This window comes from Hippocampus guttulatus, chromosome 14 (genome assembly GCF_054856545.1).
Source record: "Hippocampus guttulatus isolate MCC_2025c chromosome 14, RoL_Hgut_1.0, whole genome shotgun sequence".
In the NCBI taxonomy this organism is placed as follows: Eukaryota; Metazoa; Chordata; class Actinopteri; order Syngnathiformes; family Syngnathidae; genus Hippocampus; species Hippocampus guttulatus.
In genome coordinates this window covers 2,742,903-2,763,615 of record NC_141274.1, presented here as the reverse complement: position 1 = coordinate 2,763,615, position 20,713 = coordinate 2,742,903, and the positions used below count along the sequence as shown (strand labels likewise).

The 20,713-nt window shown below is 45.1% G+C and overlaps 1 protein-coding gene across 5 annotated transcripts in view; it reads right to left on the bottom strand.

Annotated features, from left to right (window-relative positions):
- Positions 1-20,713, bottom strand: part of znf521 (zinc finger protein 521) — a 126,630-nt gene that overhangs the window by 88,369 nt on the left and 17,548 nt on the right. For all 5 annotated transcript variants that reach the window (XM_086129410.1, XM_086129407.1, XM_086129405.1 and 2 more), the window contains exon 3: positions 12,219-12,422. Coding sequence is in view for 4 of the 5 variants with exons in the window: in XM_086129407.1 (XP_085985533.1) it covers positions 12,219-12,422 (204 nt within the window). In the remaining variant the exon portion in view is untranslated. The remainder of the gene's footprint in view (positions 1-12,218; positions 12,423-20,713) is intronic.

Below are 20,713 nucleotides of genomic sequence, written 5' to 3'. Positions count from 1 at the left end.
CCTGATTTGGTCTGGAACATGCAGCATTAAGAAATAGGGAGCAAACGCTACGCTGTACACAGGCTGGTCTCTAGTTGGCTACAGGTTGCAAAGCATGAGCTGCAGGTGATTTAAAAAAAAAAATAATAATTTTGTGATCGACAATGAATGGCAACATATGCCGATCACATTCTTTCCCGCTGAAATAGGCCGATCGTGAAAGATGGCTGATCACGATCGGTGGCCGATCGATCGGAGCACCACTATTTATATATTATTATTTTATCCTGTTGTTAATGTTGCAAGAGTAATTGATTTATATTTAGATTTATATTTTTCTTGCAATCATTCACGGATCATATTGAGGGTCAATTTAACCATATGCATTTCAGAGTGGTTTGCTCTTGGCCAAGGTCGACATTTGAAGATTGGAAGACTTTTCACTAGAGGTTCTGTGTCTAGATTGTGCACATATATTGTACACCGAAAACACACCTGTTTTTCTAGGAGGGTGACAGCATGTGCTGATTTGCATGCGGCATCTCACGACCACGCGAGTCGAGGTGCGACGTTATTCAAAACTCAGGCAAAGTTTGGACTTTAGCCCCCTTACATGTTCTGTTTCGATAAATTGCGACGCGATGCTAAGCACATCTCAATCTACTTCTACGGTGGAGATTAGTAATCATCCAGGGTCTTCATATTGATGGCCAGGCTAAGCTTGTTTGCATATTTACTGGCCTCAGAGCCCAGTCGCCTGAGGTGAGAAGCAAATTGCATTCCTGCTCACCCCCACGGTGCACACACACACAACTCACTCGCGCTCTTTCGATTCCTACCACATCTTTTTTTTCTTCTTCTTCTTTCCTTCAACCTTGTTTCCCTTAACATGCTGATCAGTCATCTTGCAGCTAGCATTCTCGCCTGTCCTGGTTGCATCCGAGTAGCGATCTCATTTGGCTAACATCATCACAGTGTAATCTGGTTGCGGAGAGCAATCAGTTTACTTTGGAACTGGCATTCTGTTGGCGGGTCCGCAGAGAGCGAAGGCTCGCAGGGTTTAAAGGATGCAAACGAAAGCGCGCTCTCCAGAATACTGTCCTGCGCCTGATTGGGTGATAACAACCCACACGGGCGCCATGTGAGAGTAATGAACGGCCAATGGGAGGCCCGAATAATCAGGCAATTGTATTAAAAGACAATCACAGCGCGGTTTTTATTCTGTTGACTTTAATGGCGGGAGATGTCCAACAAAGCATGGTGGTGCAACATGTCTTTACTCCTAATATCCTAATATGGAGATCCACACTTTGTTTACTTCACCCCCCCCCCCCCCCCCCCCATCTCCTGTACGGACCATCACTTGATCTGATCTTTGTGTGCGTTGCATTGCATATACTGTAGAATGAGGCTGATAAAGTCAAACACAGTTCCAGGAGTTCATAGGAAGCTCATGGTGGGTTTTTTTTGTCATTGCATAAGATGGTTTTGCATTTACAAGAATTCCGTTGAAAGAGTTTTCTGTTGATGATGCTGTAGACCTAAAGGCCACAACGGCAAAATTGTTCATGCAGCTACGAAGTTGCGTTCCTGTGTGAAATTGCAGTGTAACCTAATTTAATCTAAAGCTCGAGTTCATGCCAAGGGTGAGCAAAGCTTTCATTATCCCATCCAATAGTCTTGTCAACTTTGCCACGTTTTGACAGACAAGGTGATGATGAAAACAATGTGCTAGACCGTTACCGCTACGTGCTAGACAGTAACCTGATGGGCCTGATTAGTCCTCTCATTTATGGTACGTGTAGACTTTCAAAAAAAAAAAAAAAAAAAATTGCCAGGTTTTCTCTGTAGCTAGAAAATACTGTTATTTTTGGGCTTTGTACACCAAAATATATGGTCGCAGTAGTAGAACAATTTCAGAATTGAAATGGCTGCCCTTGCTTTCCCCTCATCAAACTGAGTCCCTCTCGGGCATGGCCAAGGTTTGGACTGGCATTTTTTACTTCCCAGACAGACATTTACATTGTGTGTGCATATAAATGGACAAACTGATGTGACAAACTGAGAAGATGAGCATACAAACTAACTGACCTTCACATTACAGAAGACAAGTGAGGAAAAAAAATGGTGGACCTTCTATGGTGGACCTTAAGGTACAGAATGGCTGGACTAGTAGAACCAGGGAGCACTTTGTTTCATTGGTTAGACAGTGGATACACGTTTAGAGAATTGAGGAACGGAGCTACAGAAGTCATTGACTTATCCGATTGACTAAAAAACAAACAAAACTTGCCAACCAGCAAATGTTTGTTAAAACAGAGATATGCACCAAATTGAATCTGTGCAGCCTTTGGCGAGTGGCAGCCACTCTCTCTTTAGAGAGACTCTCAAATCAATCGATCGACTTCGCAGGAACGATCACTCGTCTGGGCGACCTTTAGCTCCTCGGCGATGTTGGACGGCCGCCATTGTGTGCAACAACTCAGTTGCTACCTGGCTACACGGCTTTGACATGGCACGGCCTGTTCCCACCTCGAAAGCAAAGTCCCGCTGTCGGCGTCAGAGACCTTCAACGACACCCATCCTGAACATAAAACTCAATTTATGAACACCACCAATCGGAACATGTTAATTAGTACTCGGGAACCAAGGTGTTTTCTTCACATGATATTTGAGAACCCCTGTCCTTGTGGGTGGCTCAACTCCCCGTATCCTGAAGTTTAGGAGTGGCTGCTCCACAGAGCCCTATAGCAGCCTCCACCCAAGCACTACAGCCCGGCCAACAAAAACATTGACCCCAGGGAGAGGTGGAGGAGAAGGGAAATGTTGAGTCAACGATAGCCCTAAAAAGTTCCCAAAGCAGAGTGGCTAGCAGGATGCCGTCACAGCTGGCTCTGCACAGTGCTCAACCCCCCTCACCCGGGAGACATAAACCTGTTGGAATGGTCACTCTTTCCACTGCCCTCCGTTTCCCCATTTCCTTTCCTCCCATTCCTGGCAGCTTTGGCATATTCACCATTGAAGGGAAAACAACCCTATGGGGATCAATGCGTGCTACATTTCCATGCAAACCGTGATGGGCTTTTTGGGAGTTTCAACAGGATTTGGCGGGACAAACATGGTTGAATACCTCCAGCGAGCTGAGAGAAGGCTACACTATGGTTCTTGGGCTTGGGGCTAAGGCTAAACGTGCCTCACAGTCATTTTAGGATATTTTCAGGTCAAGCACGCTGTCGAAACACCGTGCCTGTGTGGGTTTTCTCCGGGTACTCCGGTTTCCTCCCACATTCCCAAAACATGCATGGCAGGTTATTGGAGCACTCTAAATTGTAGCTAGCTTTGAGTGTGAGCACGAATGGTCGTTTGTCTCTGTGTGCCCTGCGATTGTCAGGACAACCGGTTCAGGGTGTACCCCGCATAATGCCCAAAGACAGCTGGGCTAGGCTCCAGCACACCTGCACATTTTAAAAGGGTGGATAACCTTGGAAAAAGATAAAGGAAAATTTCCGTGTTCAACTAATTTGTACTTCAGGCATAAATTAAAGGAACTTCTCCTATATGGAAAATTTGGGGGCAGGGGTTGGGGGGAGACGTGTCAGACGTAGGTTTTGACAGGATTATCAACCATGTACCCTCTAATCAATTTCAGGATTTGAAGCACAATTTAAAGGGAATATTATCTTGACATAAAAAAAGCACAAAGAATCAATAAATGAAACCAACCTGATTTTTATCTGAAAATTTAGATTTTTAAGATATGATCTTCCACTAGGTCTGACTTTGTCGCAAGATTTAGAGGTAAAAGTCCAAATCTGTTTGGTCTGTTAAAAACTGTTGACAGAAAGTTGCACACGAAAGACAAATAAATGAACTCACAACTAAAGAAACTTGCATGGACGAAGGAGAGCCAAAAGAGAAATTGGCATCGTAATCAAATCGTTCACCATCAAGAATCCAGCCGATTGTGTGAAACTGAGTGTCACTTAACCACATCTGCTTTGGTTTCTTTTCCGAGTGGCTGCACATAACCTGTACGGTATTAATAATGGTGTGAACAGAAAGGCGCACGGTGGGCCAAGCAGGCCTGGAGCGCGTCCTTGCGGAAGAGAGAGCCCGATGCCAGGCTTATCTGGCTCTCGGCAGCTCCAGCCAGCAATGCGCTGCACTGGATGCACAACCGGTCAACTCATCTGCGGCTAATCACCACCTGCCTCCGCCGCAAAGCGGCCACAGACTGCACGAGTCACCTTTCCCTTTGTTTTCTGGACGCTCCGCGAACATGCAACAGTTACCGCGTGGGAGCTGAGATGCTTCTTTGCAGCAAACGTCAAGGGCTAATGCAATTAAGACTACAGTTACTCCGCACGAGGCTTAAGCCGCTCCCAAATCGGAGTCGCTTTCAGTCTCTGATCTTGGGCAGAGCGGCCCGAGTGACTTGTGCTCCGTACAGAGGGAGGGATAGCCCCCTCTTTTTTTACGCAATTGTTTTCCACTTCCACGAGCAAGTGTCCCTGCCGGAGGGAGGAAAAGCAGCGGAGGCTTAACACGCTCGGCAATTCGACGTGGCCAGACGCAGTCCTATTAAGATTTAATGTGCCCGTGCAGGTGAAAAAGACGCGAACAAAGAGAAGGCAGAGCCAATGTCGTGCATGGCGACAAAGCGGGAACGATAATCAGGTTTTTGGTGAAGACAGCCTCAATGAAGTCAACGCAGAGGTTCGACGTAGTGGAGATTCGGTGTGATGCGAGGAGTTTTCTGCTCACCACAGACCTTTCGGACCCTTCACAACATCTCCGCTTCACGTCAATTAGTCAGCTCACTGGCCCTTGTGTAGCATTACCAATCCAGCCATCCATACATCCATTCAACCAACCAAACAACCATTCCCACTGACATACATAGCGACAATTTAGAACAGGGACATACAGTATAACTTAAATGTATTTATTTTGGTACTGCTGTATATCCGTAGCTACAAAACACTCTGACTAATAAAAACTCAAACTAAAATGCAGCATTGGAAAAAATAATAATTTTTTAAAAAAATGCCCTAAAACTTAATTAAAACCAACAGAATAAAAAAATTAATAAACCCCTACATCAGAAACACACCGTCAAATGAATGCCGGCTCTCGCGTTCCGTTTTTCATCCCAATAAATCCAGCTGATAGCAAAGGCTGATTCGTGAGAGGCTGTTATCCACATGCTATGTGAAGGAGGTCAAGTGAAGCCTCAGGGGCCGTAAACGATGCCTCATCTAAACTGCAACGTGAATGCGCGCAGGTGCTGCTACTATGTGGCATGTGTGCATGACTGAGCGCGCCGAGCGGATGGCTGACTGACCAAGCAGATACAGGAGTGAGTGTGTGTGTTCGGGAGGGATGGGGGGTGGGGGGGGGGGCGGTGATGGTGATATGGCAAAGGTAAAGAGTCGCCGTTTGGCTTGAGCATGCAAGTCAAATCTCTCCGTTCTCACTGTGATTGTTTTTCAACGGGAAATGCAGCCCTCGTCTGACAAAGGCCGATAAATACTTTATACAGTGCATAATGTGTGCAGTGTGCGGCACAGGGTAGAAAGAGAGAGAGCGAGAGAGAGAGAGAGAGAGAGAGATTCTCATGAGGGCATATGCTTTGAATTCCTAATGACACTCCTGTTAATGTTACTGGCACAGGCGCACCGAGAGCCAAAGCCGGCGACTTGAAAGCTCCCCTCGCCTTTTCACACGGAACAGGCACGGCACACGCTAGCACAGTCGAGACAGGACGCCGGCCCAAATGGCATGCCAGAAGTGAGCCATTCTCTCCCCGACCGACCACCTCTCGCCTTGTCAAATCCTTGTAATGAGCGTGCCGCCCCTTTGTACTGGGATGCCGCAAGACGCCGCCGCACACACACACTCCAAAAAAAAAAAACCAAAAACGGCGGAACTCAGCTCTGAGCTGGACTAATCAGGTCTTGCTCTTGTCACTTACTCGTCTTGTGTGAGCCATTTTGAAGCAAATATAGCCCTGGCACGGTCTTCTTGGCGCTCGCATAGTAGATGTTGGATCAATGCAGAAAGTTACAGAGTACAGCTAATGGGATCCTGTTGGAAACTGTTAAAAAACACAGGCCGGCTGCCAGCACGCTGCTCATAGTCAGGGGATGCTACTAAATGTTTCCATGTGGCTGACCCAAAGACTTGATGTAAATGCATTCAAACGGGAGGACAGCATGCATTACAGCTTTCAGGAACGTTCACCCCGCTCGCCGTCAGATCGCATATTACAAATGCGGCCGCACAGTTTCCATCACATTACCTCGGCGCTCCGCATTTTGCCGAGGATGTTATTGTTTGGCGCGTTAGCATTGCATTCTCTCATAAATCCGAGATGCGCTTTATTGAAGCCGAGTGCAAATGTCTACGGGGAAGAAGGGGGAGGGAAAAAAAAAAAAAACGACATCATATAAATCCATACGAGGCCCAGTTATCTCTCTCTGCTTCTCCGTCGCACCCTTTTCTGATTGATTCCTTTATCTGGAGGAAGCAGAAGACATGCTCTGTTTGCTGGCCCAGTGGCTGGCAGGAAAACAGAGAAAGACACTTATTAAAAAGGTCATCTCGCAGAGGGTTAAAATAGCCGGGCGCGGATCTCTCAAGAGAGCGGGGAGGGAAGGAGGGGCTAAGGACGCAAGGAAAGGTGTTGCTCCGGGGAGCCGCAAGCCGTCATGAAAGAATGGCCGTCGAATGCGCGTTTATGTGCCATTCAAATGCCTTCACTTGTGCGACGAAAAGCGCATTTGGAATGAAACTTTTCGCCCCGAAATCTGACTCCTCTTTACAAGTAAACAAGGAGCAACGGAGAAGTGCGGTTGCTCGCCTCATCACCATTTCACTTCCTCTGCTGAGAGACAAAGAAATGGTGAAGTGTTGTTCTGGCGAGACCTGCGGAAAAAAAAAAAAAAAAAAGCTTCTGGCCTCCCGTCTCTTCGCCGAGGCGGCCTAAAGCCCCTGTCGGCAGGATGCTGATCCCCGCATGGAAACCTGATCCGCAGCCATCCTGGAGCCGCAGGGGCCACCCCGCCTCCCTTCGCTTCGCCTCCCTTTGGAGCCCCTGCAGTTGAAGGGGTGCTCTGGTTGGAGGGAGGGCGAGAGGGGGCGGGGATGGGGGGGGGGGGGGGGAGGTGACATTCCTGTAGTCCTACCCCGGCCGGCCTCAACTCTCCAGAGAAGCATTCTTGCAGCCATGCCCATAGCCTTCACTCGGGATCTCCGGGGGAGCATTCCTGAAGCCCTGCCCCGGCCCGGCGGAGGCTCCCGGGGGACGCATTCCTGCAGCACTCGCTCTCCTTCCCCCCCCCCCCCCCGTTTCTTTCTCTCCCTCCCCCCACGCCGCCTCTCGCTTTCCTCCGCAGTCCAGCATTAGTGCGATCGATAGCGCCGATTGCATGTGGGACAGAAGGCAATCCATACCCATGCGCTCCCTTAGCGCACTGCAGTGGTCACGGCTTAAGTGCACGGAAAGGTGTTATACCTCCACCAGACGGGGGTGGTGGGGGCTGGCGGGGTCGGGGGGACCGGGTGGGAGGGGGGGTAGACAATGGTCGCCATTGATCCTGGTGACATGTAACATCTTTTTTCTCTTTCTGTCTGTCTTGGGTGTGGTCGCTTTTGACTTCTGTGGGAGTTTTCCGTCAGACTCCATGACCTGCTATGCAGTGCGCTTCTACGTAAGCATGACTAGCATCTTATACCGTAACAGAAGCTCTACCCATTGTCTGTTATCGAAATTTAGCAGAACAGGGTGCTGCTTGCGGTCGGATAATGCACAGCAGAGCAATCGTAGCACGTGTCTGCCGAGCACGATCTCTCCTTTTTCGAACCAAGAACTTTTACTCTTGGTCTTTTCCCATTGTTCCGTTGGATAGAAAACCACGCCATGATGACAGACAGATAGTGGCACGGAAATTTAGCACAACAGGCCGCCACATAAGATCAGAGAATGGGCTCGTCTTGGTGAAACGGCATTTTGGTTCCATCCATCCATTTTCCGAACCGCTCGATCCACACTAGGGTCGCGGGGGGTGCTGGAGCCTATCCCAGCCGTCTTCGGGCAGTAGGCGGGGACACCCTGAATCAGTTGCCAGCCAATCGCAGGGCACACAGAGACGAACAACCATTCACGCCCACACTCACACCTAGGGACAATTTAGAGCGTCCAATCAGCCTGCCATGCATGTTTTTGGAATGTGGGAGGAAACCGGAGCACCCGGAGAAAACCCACGCAGGCCCGGGGAGAACATGCAAACTCCACACAGGGAGGCCGGAGCTGGAATTGAACCCGGTACCTCTGCACTGTGAAGCCGACGTGCTAACCACTGGACTACCGGGCCGCCCTGCATTTTGGTTCCTCACCCCAAAAATATTCCTTTACGCTCTGTTCCAAGTCACTAACGATTGTATGCCTGTCAATGTTGAATATAAGCCGGAGGGCCGCTCCCGTTTTAATAGTCTGAAGACTTTATACAAGCTCTCCTCTTCCTTGCTCGGAATGAACTAGAAATACAAGTCTTGGTATTTTCCAGTGGTTGGTTCAAGATGAGAAAAAGAATGTCATGGAACGTATCAGAAGTGGCTGCGACACGCAAAGCAAGAAGCAGCATGTGGCTCATCATCCCGGGTTATTTTTGAACATCGACTGTAAACAAGTGTAGGTTAGTCACCATCAGCTGCCATGTTAGTCAGAAGACCTCTACTGCACTCCGCGCAATCTCTCTTCTCGAACGACTGGACAGCGGCTCACATTTTAGTTCTTTTCAGTGAAGCAGTTTTAAAACCCTTAAAGTTCATCTGTCCAAACAAATCGCTGATGCACGTCGTCAGCTGAGTACATGCGTGAACATGTCATACGTCTTTTAAAAGCCGAGTTTCTGGAGATTTGAATGGTACCCTGTCGAATTTGAACCGGAACTTGGGGAGACCTCAAGCTTTGATCCTGGAGTGTTTTCAAGTCCTAATCAATATTCTAAATCCATTTTCAAGGCAGATTTTGTGATAAGAAATTAGACGGACATAAGATTTGCCTTTTTTTTTTCTGTTTACGAAAAATCCATAGTTCAGTGACAGGAGCACTTACACAGATTCTTACTGTATGGGAGAAATATTCATCATGATAAAATTTTGAACATTTCAAAAAGAGACCAAAACGATGCCGATATTCCAAATGGTGAAAGAACAGCTACAAATTGACTTTGGGTGCACCTTTCCACAGGCGTTTTTGGCAAAGTAGCCCTCGGTTTAATCGACATGAAATATATTAATATTTTTGTTTCCAAACATATGCCTGTACAAATAAATGCACCCCCATGGCCCCGCCCTACCGACTGTTGAGTAAACAAATGCAATATGACAGCCACGTTCATTTCAAGTAAATGTCACACCCTCCGAAAGCAAAAATATGCCAGTTTTCTTCCCAAACAGAAAACGTTTGAAATAGTCAAACTGGATTTTTTTTTTTTTAGCAGGTGCTGCTTCTTGATTAGAAAATGTCTCTAATAAAGCATCCATCTGTGAGTGGAGGCTGGATGTAAAGCAGATTAATTGGTCATGGATGTCTACATAATGCCACAAAGGAAATCTTCTCCCATTTTTGGGAGTGTACACAAACAGATAGACGCTCGCGCGCGCACACACACACACACACACACACACACACTGAGCAGTACTTAGTATGCCATCTCCAAGTTTCTTTTCTCCCACTGCGTTTGAATACTAATAGAGTGTTTCTGCACAATCACAATGCCCTAATGGCAATTAGAATCTTTTGTTTGCTTTCCACAGGGGCTCTTATCTAAACTCGGGTTTTTTCCCCCCCCTATCAGCATTGAGCAATTAAGAGTTATTTGCCCATAAGATTGACATTTATAGAAGCCCGGCTTCAATTATATGAGGACTATGGCTGAGTCAGTCGTGACCACAAAGTACAACCGGCGCTCGACATAAAAGCTTCCAATCAAACATCACACTCACACAACACCGCCAACTATTTCCCGACTATTACGCCACAAAATAAGTCTAATTACAGCAAAGAGAATTTTAATTCCAGCCCCCGCCGCCTCTTAAATCATGCCCTTTGTGTCTTGATGTTCCCAAACAGACAAATCAAGAGTGAGACGGATGAAATTGGATTAGAAGGGCCAGCCGTGTTAAAGATGTTTCTGCCACTTCAGGCTTGATGTTGCTGTGATACATTTCATGACATTTTGACACCACATTTTCCAAAAACTTACATGTTAGCTTTACTGGAGACTCCAAATGTTTAAACGGTTATTTTTCTATGTCTACGGGCCCTGCCATTAAGTGGCGACCAGTCCAGGGTGCCCCCCCCCCGCCTCCCTCCCACAGTCATCTGAGTTTACCCGCTACACCAATGAGAACAAGCGATATAAAAAAATGGGTGACTGGATAAAATAGGAGGGCACCACAATACAGTGCTGCCGCTTCCAAAATGTTAAAAATAGCGCAGACAACGCAAATCATTCATGATTCATTACAAGGCTTCTCAACTGGAACACAATTGGTGATATCTAGCAGACGCAGCAACATAGAGTAGCGCCACTATTCTAATTTATTAATCCGTCGTTAAGAATTCTGTTGGAAGTCATGAGTGAGGCCAAATTAAGCGCACGATTTGGTCGCCACCAAGAGAGGCAGTGTTGATTCTCTCCAAATTTGTGGAACAACAGCTATGTGAGCGCTATGCGATCATTATCAGCATCTCACAGGGCAACGCAAACTGTTCAGAACATTCCGGCCTTCCTGTGTGGAGTTTGCATGTTCTCCCCGGACCTACGTGGGTTTTCTCCGGGTACATCGGTTTCCTCCCACGTTCCAAAAACATGCATGGCAGGCTGATTAAACACACTCCAAATTGTTCCTTGGTGTGAGCGCGGATTGTTGTTCGTCTATGTGTGCCCTGCCATTGGCTGGCAACCGGTTCCGGGTGTTGTCCCCCGCCTACTGCCCGAAGACAGCTGGAATAGGCTCCAGCACCCCCCCGCGAACCCTTGCGAGGATAAAGCGGATCGGAAAATGAATGGATGGATGTAAATACATTTGACTTAATTACAAGGCTCATTAAATGGCATACGAGGGACTGACACAAGTTAAAAAAAAAAAGTCAAGTTCAGTTATAGACATGAAATATGCAGGATGACACATTGGAAAGAAAACTGCTGCACGTTGGGCCAATGTCCAATACCGATTAATAGTGGAAATAACAACTGAGAGGCGATTACAACAGCTTCGTTAGCAGTCAACCAATGGTGCAGAATGGACTCTTTTGGAGGTTCCACTGGATTTGAAAATAGGAGCTTGAGGTGGTGACAGGGGCCCGGATGAGCAAAGGAGGACAGCATGTCCGTGAGAGGACGACACTCACATGCACACAAAAACCTTCAAATCACATCATTAGTTCTCTCTGCCACCTTGTCAGAGTATTTATAGCGCCATTCATCCATCAACAGGTCAATGACACACACTGCCAATGGCACCCTTCTTTTGTGCTTCCACTGGCAGCGCGCTAGCATTGGGACTCCTGCCATTCTTCTTACTAAAGAGCAGCCGTTCCCAAACTGCAATTTGGCGACTCCCATGCGTCCCTGAGCCATGTGTGGCTTGCGGACATGCAAAATCATTTGAAATAAATTATAATGTCAAACCATTTAAAGTGCATGCCCACATAAGGGACCGCTGACCAATAAAGCAAACATAATAAATCAATTGCTCCTACTTAGCTTAGCACCAATTAATTCAGCTCTAATGCGACATTATATATATATATATATATATATTTTTTTTTTTTTTAATTCTAATATATAGCCTTTGTGATTTGATAATTGCATTTTACTACATTGCAATGTCAATTTGAATTTGATAAAACCTTCTTAATCCCCAGGTACCAGAAAATAGGTACCGCCCCAATTCAAATGTGAAAAGGTACCCATCCTTAAACATTGACAACGTACTCATTGCGTTCTCATTAGCCTGCAGTCGAGTAGCACAAGGACAGCCTATTTGTACGTGACATCTGTAGGTATTGATGTGCAGCAAACATGACTAATGTGTGCCAGGCCGAGCCAAAGCGACAGTCTGGCATGGGGCTCCCCTCTCGGCGCAGCGACAGCGTATTCTCCGGCGAGGGTGAGCAAGTGAATGGCGGAGTGGCGGGCAGGCGCGGCGGGCTGAGCGTTGTTTACCTGTCAGCTGGCATTGATTAATCTTGTGTTCGGTGAGATCGCTCAGCGACTCGAACACCTGCCGGCAGCTGTCGCAGCTGTGCAGTGCCGGCTCCTCGTCTTCCTCCTCTCCCTCCTCGACTTCCTCGGGAGAGAGGAGCCTCTTCTTCCTCAGACGCCCGCTCTCCGCGTCCTCCGACGCCCTCTCGGGGGCGCACTCTGGATCTGGGGGAGCCACGGGAAATGACACAGTCAGCGAGGAGGGTCAAACAAAAACGGGTGACCCGCTGGTATCCTTTGGGCAGCAATAAACTAGATTTCTGAAGCTTGGATTTAATCATAAAAAACGAGGAAAAAACCCCCAATAATAAAAAGTGTAATAAAAATGCAGGTTCACTTTAACCCTTGTAAGTCAACCACTCGTACCATCGCAAAAGTGTTGGGTTGGTGAAAGGCGCGCGCGCACACACACACACACACATACACACACACTTCTGTTATTAGAAATGGTTATATGCCATGTTTGCCCTGCTTCACCCAAGCAAAACTTCGGGATATGAAAGCAGACTGATGGGAATAAGTGTATTTAATAAATCCTGGACCGCAGCTTTTGGCTGGACTGGACCAAAAAAAAAAAAAAAAAAAGAAATAAGCAGGGAGTAGTTGTGGACTGCATGAGTCAGGAGACAAAATATATTAAGCAGACATTCCAGGCCACAACAGCACAAAGACACACAAAACTGATGCATGTGTGTGTGTGTGTGTGTGTGTGTGTTCCACTGTCGTCATGAAACACTTCCCTAAATTATTCAGCCTGGCTTGCAGGCTGCAGCGGGTCGCGCACATCAATATCCTTCAATCCATCCACACGATTGTCTCTGGTTGCCATTGTGCATCTGAAAGCCGAAAGGCTGACCACCGACGTCCCACTTTTTAATCACAACTTTGCCACCAGACAACACCAAGAAGCCGAAAACCTTGCGCGGGCAAACGTGCACTTTATGAGCGGGCGGCGAGCTGCGCTTCTCGCCCTCCCCTGCTGTGACCAATACACTCCACAATAAGGCTGATTAAAAAGCCACACTTATAATCATCACCACCCTGGCTGAGGCCCTGTGGGGCGAAGGAGCTTGTGTACTAAACTGGCAGCCATTTTAAACCTCCATCATGGATGCCTGGAAAACATGAAGAAAGAAGCTCCTTTTTTCGCATGACACAGTGGCTATCGTCAAAAGCAATGAGTCCCAAACACCGTGCATTGTGAATCTCGGTTGTAATAGTTCACAAAAAAGCAAATCACAAAAACTAAAAGTTAAAAAAAAAAAAGAAATTAAAAAAGCATTTTCACTCAAGAAATAAATTAAAAGTGAGTGTGTTTATAAAAAAACAATAAACTGAAAAAAACATTTATATATATTTAAATATATATATATATATATATATATGATATGTGTGCATAGATTTATATCTGTATACAGGTATACATATATGTATATCCATATACTGTATGTATACATATATGAACATTTATATACTGTATAAATAAAATATAAACTAATAAAAATGAAACCTTTCCCCCCAAAAATAAAAAAAACAATAAAACCAAACAAAGTCACTCTCCAAAAAAAAATCATTAAAACTTGCCAAATTAAAAAAAAAAACTAAAGTCAATATGAAATTGAAAACTAACCGAAATGAAAATCCAAAACTATTATAACCCTGCCGTGTTGCATTTTCACTTCACCCTTTCATGCTGTCAAACGGGTCGAATCTGACTTGTTTGACAGTCATAAAAACTCTCATTCTCTCCTCTTGAAACGTGATCACTTTTACTGAAGTGATACAATACGAAAATATTTGAAGTTGACATTCTATTGTACAGGTGCTACAAAGTATTGTGGACACAAAGCATCTCAGTGGCAAGGAAAATGTGCAGTAAGGAGGTGCTGCTGTTTTGGTTAGCAGCTATATACATAGTAAATACTTTGAGGTGCATGCGTGAACCGTGGCGTCTCCTTATAAAAAGGTTTAACTGATAATAGACTGTGCATTTATTTGAGTGGGAGGCCACTGTTTGAGGAAACAGTGCTCTCACTCCACACAACTCATCAAGGCCACTCAGGTTTTTCCCCCTTATTGACAAAACTCGCAGCAAAGTATTGATGCCACATCACACCCTCCATTGTCCTTCCCTCCCGCACACTGAACATGCCCTCTAAAAATATCAGCCCCGGTGGTCCCCGGTGGGAGCATGCAGAAGAGAGCGGAAGGTGTTTCATGAAAATGAAAATCCCAACCCAATCCTCACAGACGCGAGCCTTTGTCGCTCTGGGGGCCAAACGCCACACAATATAGACCTCATTTACTGACACAGAATGACAATAGGCTCTAGAAAGTCAACTCTTTTTCAAGCATATGCCTGTGAAATCCTTTTTCATTTTGTTTACCCCGAATGCTGCTTGGAATCCTTAATTTCTCTGATAAGACTGCCGACCCTTTCCGAAGAAATGGGTGGCCATGCGTCATGTAAACTAATGCAACAATAGATGTGTCCTGGCAGTCTCACCAATATTACAGAACTCAACATGACGTAATCTGGAGTCACCGTTATTCGCTAGTTGCCCAATACCACGCGTTACTTCATGGGCAAATTATTACACACTGATACTTGAAGCATGATATCGTGACATGACATAATAAGAGAGTGAGTTCCGGGCTGGCCCAAGAGTCCTTATAGACAGCTAAAATGCTCACCGTGGCAATGGCAGCGATATTATTCTTATTGTAAGCTAGTGATGAGCGTTGAAGCTGCTACTGTACTTGATGATAATTTCTTTCATATTCTACATATTGATGCTTTAAAGTATAAAAATACATACGTAAGAAGGATAAATATCCAAAATACATTTATCAACATCACTGACTCTTTAAATGTGCGACAAATTTCATACATGTGCCTGCCATAACTTTAGCCAGGAATGTTAGCTCCATTTTTCATGCTAACACAACGTAAGAGGGTATAGACCACCACAGAAGGCAATCCAGCTTCGCTAACGCATTAATAGTCGCTAATTTAACTTTTTTTTCCGTTGCGAAAATTGGCTTTCCAGCACTTTACAACAAAGAAATAAAAACAGGGTTTACAGAACTGATGTTCCATCCCACCCCCCAATTTAAAGCTATAAGGAAACACAACTTGGCAACTTGTTTTGAAACGTGCTTGCTATATATTTGGTTTGGTTTTATTATTGCCATAAATGTCAATAATTTACATTTCAGTTAAAAAAAAATTGTGTTTTTGTTTTAAGGTGCAGGCACAACACATGACTCTGAAGTGCATGAGGTAGCCCGGGTGGTCCAGAAGTTCTGCTTATATCAAGGTAACACGCTTTCAAAGCTGTTTTAACATCAGATGTTAAAACACATCAGCTGCGGGGCATTTTAAGCTCTAAATTAGAAGGCACCTGAACAAATCACAAATGCGTACATGGACAAAACAAATTCAACCACAGGAAACCAAAACCATGAACCTCCTTCAGAAAGAATGAAATAGCCAATAAAAAAAATGTAAAGTGTGCTTAAAAACGAAGTAATAATTTTTGTTTTGCTATAGCTATCCCATCATAAGAATCTAGACTAAAGGGTGATTTCCGATGCCACGATAGATGCAACATGTTGGAGGTAGCAGGGGCAGATGGGACATCTGCGGGGGAGGGGTTTAGGGAGAAGAGGGGAGGGGCAGGCGTTGGGAACACTTGACACAGCAAGGTCACGTCCAAGCTTGGGATTAAAGAGCCACGTCAATACTTGAGGTTCCTGCGCCCGTGGGCCTTTACAGTAATCCATCAGATCAGGACATCTCTGCGGGCCGGACAGCAGATCAATAGTGCCGCCCGCACGCGCTGACTGACGCTCGCCCCGGCATGAGAGGCAAGTACCGTTGGGTTCTACAGAAATGTTCTTAATGAACTTGCCAAGGTGCAAAGGGAGAGAAGGAAGCCATATCGAACGCTGATCCAGATTCTGATAAACCCAAAGTCAGATGATCGTCACGCCCAGTGAGAAATTATTCATGAGGGTGGGGAAGAATGAAGACTGGATGGAAGGATTTCAGAGTGAGTTACGGTAGTCCTGACTGAAGTTTCTTGATCTACTCTCTCTTTCTTTCTCTTAACATTCTGAGCTTTGATTTTGATCACGCTGTTGTCAAGAACAGAAAAAATGCAGACCCGAGATGGTGAATAATCTGTAAATTGTCTGTCTTTTAGAAACAAAGTACTTGCACCGCTTCATGTTACCTTCTCAAGTCATGAGTAATCAAGAAACCCACACAATCAGAATTATACGTAATCCATCCATCCATCCATTTTCTGATCCGCGTATCCTCACAAGGGTCGCGGGGCGTGCTGGAGCCTATACCAGCTGTCTTCTGGCAGTCGGCGGAGGACCCCCTGAACTGGTTGCCAGCCAATCGTTCTCACACCTAGGGACAATTTCGAGTATTTCATTCACCTGCCAAACATGTTTTTGGAATGTGGGAGAAAATTGGAATACCCGGAGAAAACCCACACAGGCACAGGGAGAACATACAAACTGCACACAGGAAGGCTGGAGCCGGAATCGAACCCTGCACCACTGCACTGGGAGGCCGACGCCATAAGCAGTCGACCACCGGGCAGCCATTATACTAAGTCCATTTAGGGCGTACCCGAACTGTACTTGAGCTCACCTGACAAATAAAAGTCTGGTTTGTTCAGCTCATGAGAGTCCTCTGGCGATGCACTTTTGCCAGTTATTCATCATAATGCCACCAAACTGAGCAACCAAAAATAATACATGGGTAAAAAGAGTCAAGGTCAAATGTGATATAATTCACGCGATCTCTCCTTTCACCGCTCAACCGCTTTGCACAACAGAAACACAAAGATCTACACAAGCATGGACCTGCCAATGTTACGTTCAAACGCAATTGCAAGTACGTTCGAACCCATTTGAGAGTACATCGTAACGTGTCACATGTCCTATGATTAATGTGATCACTCCTCTCGCCAGATAAGAATGACAAGCATATAATAAGAATAACAGAAATAAACATTACTAAAAAATAATGCAAGGACCAGGCCTAATCCAGCATCGTTCAAACACGCATTGCCCATTCTCAGGGTTTCTTTGTCTCACCACCTCAATTAATCTCATCACCAGTGTAATATTTCCCTTTTATATTCTTGCAACTTCCTCCTCCCCCTTTCACCACCTGTCTCAGTGTGGGCAGAGCACCGTGGGGGGTGGGGGGGGGGGGGTGCAAGTACAGTGGGAGCCCCTGCTATGGACCACAGGTCCCTGGTGGAGCTAATGGAGCGCAGAGGAGAATATCAGTTAAAGGCTCATAAATATTTAAGTGCAGAAATATTCAATAATATAAAGGGTGGGGGGAGCCAGGGGGACTCTTGGAGGCGTAGGATGAAAGTTGTGGCGTGATAAATGTCACCAGAAGAGAAAAACAGAACCCATCGAATGATATATGTCTTCTGTTCATGGGGTAGCACTCAGAGATATACCTTCTAAGAGAACATTTTAAAATCACATTCTTAGCAATGAAATGCGCGTGTAGCACTTCTCCCTGTCTTATTGGACCTGAACATACGGTGGCATTTTTGCCAGAGAGAAAGATAATTGTTTGAAAACGGAACAAGCAAAACCAATGTATTCAATGCAAGATGGCCGCTGGCTTCATTTCTCACTATGGCGAGTAAGCTGGATCGTTAGTCCATCCTATACAAGTCAGTAATTGAAACCAGTCAAGGAATCCGGCGTTGCCAAAGGCAAACAAATCCCGATATGTGAAGTTATGTAGATAGCAGCTAATAGCTAAGAGGCTAACGGAAGGCCGAAAGATGTCTTAACCAACTTCAGTGAAATGTGACAGCACAAAAAAAGTCAAAGAAACCGCAGAGGGTTTCAACTCATCTTGCCCGTGGATAAAGCGAGGCTCCGTCAGGGCTTTCAAGATTCTTTGTGCACCCGTTGGAAACATAATTACCCGCTCAAGCGCCTCTCCTTATTTCCCCATCACTTCCCGGAGATCATGATCCTGTAATGCCCCACCCTAGCTTCCTCATCACCCCCCTCCCCCCCATGCAAAACCACCCCCAAGTTCAAATTAAGAATTTATTTTAACCAGCGAGCGGCTTCTGTCGACACATGTCGGCGTGCCTGATCAAAGGTGAGCGCGCAGCTTTATCAGAGTGGGGGTGGTTGGGATTGTATAGGGAGGGCTGTCAGGAAGAGGAGGACATTAAGATTGAATAACCTTCACACGCTTGGCAGCACCTCATTACTTAAATATCGAAAAACTTTGGTACACCCCCACATAGTACCTGATTGGTAGGTCACACTTCCTAGCGCCACGCATTGTTAACCAGCGTTAATAATTGAGAATTTAATGCATACATTCAGTTTTCAATGTCAGCTTTCTTTTGCTTATTTATATTTTAAAAAATGAGCTCAAAGCCCTCACAGCCACTTTTTCCTTTTTTTTTTTTTTTTAATAATGGCAAATCCTTGAAATTATCCTAAAACTCATTTGGCGAAGCACCACAAATGTGAGACGGCAGAGGCAAGAAAGTCAGAGACTTCGCTCAAAATGGCTGCTTCAAAACAAAATGGTTGACTTCCTGAGACTTTGTTGTGCGTCCAGTCATGAGAGGCATTGGTGAAACTCATGTTGGGGGCTAATATTTGAGTCATTTTCCAAGAGGCCGCAACTGAGTGGGTTTTGTGTGAGACCCGTAAGACAAGAGTGAATGAAAATCATGAGAAACACCATTTCAACATTGCCTCTCTTTCCCGTCTGACGGGTCGGCAGAAAGCGTGTCGAGCCCTGCTGTGAGTGGAGTGGAGCACCAAATCCCCCACCAAAAAAAAAAAAAAAATGGAGATGAATAACAGAGAATCATCATTTGGTAAAGCGGAGAAGAACAAGTTGTTATCTGCCACTGCTGAACCGAGGTGAGCCCCACCATAGCGTCGACCCAACACCACCAGGCCACTTTTAAGACACGTGTTTCTAGAAATGAAGGGAACTGAAATAGACATATGCGCAGTATACAAGGGCAGAAAGAGTGTCGGACATGTTCTTATAATTACGCACAGGCAGCAGCAGCATCTTAAGCCTTGCTCACCATGCTACCAAAAAGCCTCATTAAAGCTCAGCTTTGTCGCTACGCGCCGCATTATGCCGTCTTTCTGTCTTTTGTTAGCGTTTGGCTCAGTGTCCTGTCACACATGAATGTGAAACAGGAAGCAGGGGCCTGGAGACCGCTCATGGGGGCCTTTTTAGAGATGGCTCTGATTAAGCGTGAAACTTGTCAGGGGGTCGCGATGGATATTGTGGCCGCATCCATCAAAAGTGGCAACTTGCGCTGTCCAAGGACTATAAAGGGCCATGCTTGAGAAAAAACAAACAAACAAACAAATAACGGGGGGAAAAGTTGGAACGTTGCAAAAATGACATACCAACATTATGACAAAGTTGCATTTGAGGATGAAGTTTGAATATTAGGATAGTAATAAAACAATATTCATGGGATTGAGAGTCAATTCAAAATACTTATGGAAAAAAGTTAGAATAATAAGCAGAAAAAAATACATATTTTACCAGAGATGAAAATTACAATTAAAAAATAGACACTTCCCTTGAAAAAAGAAAAAAAAAGCTAAGAAAATAAAAAAATGAAGTAGTAATATTATAGGGGGACAACATATACAAAGAAAACATAAAAATGAAAGACAATACAAACCAATCGATTGAAAATATCGATTGGTCTTTTTAATATATATACAGTATATATATATATATATATATATATATATATAATTTTTTTGCACATTTTTTCAGAAGTTTGTATTTTGTCACGTTTTTTTTGTTGAAAAAAATAGAACAATCATATTACAGTGGTACCTCTACTTACGAGAATTTTGTAAATAGAGACGCATTTTCCATGTAAATGCCCTAATCCGTTCCAAGCCCCCTTAAAATTCCGATATAAATGTTTTCTGAAGCATAAAAATGCATCAAAATATGTACAATTAGATTACTGCACAATAAATGAGAGTTGTGCACAATGTAAAAAACATTTTTTACTTTTAACTGCATCCTCACCGTCTTTTGTTCTTTTTAGGTCATGTTATCCCTCAGAAGGGGTTTTTGCCTTTTGCCACAAACCAATCCAAGGACGTTTGCTTTTGTCGGCCTTTAACAATCCTTCAAAAATCTCCAAGGCAAACATAAGCATCGTGAGCGATCGCCCGACTGGTGAAAACTTTTCTGGTTGATTGACATTTATGTAAAACTATCGGAACGCCTCATGCCCTGAGGGGCGAATGACGAGGATGCTGCACGTATCTATCGATCGATGTACACACATAGACACATACGGTGGAGGTCCCGCTTAGCCAATGGAATGCCAGGATGATGCTCGGTAGTAGCCAATGGCAGAGCAGCTATAATAAGTATG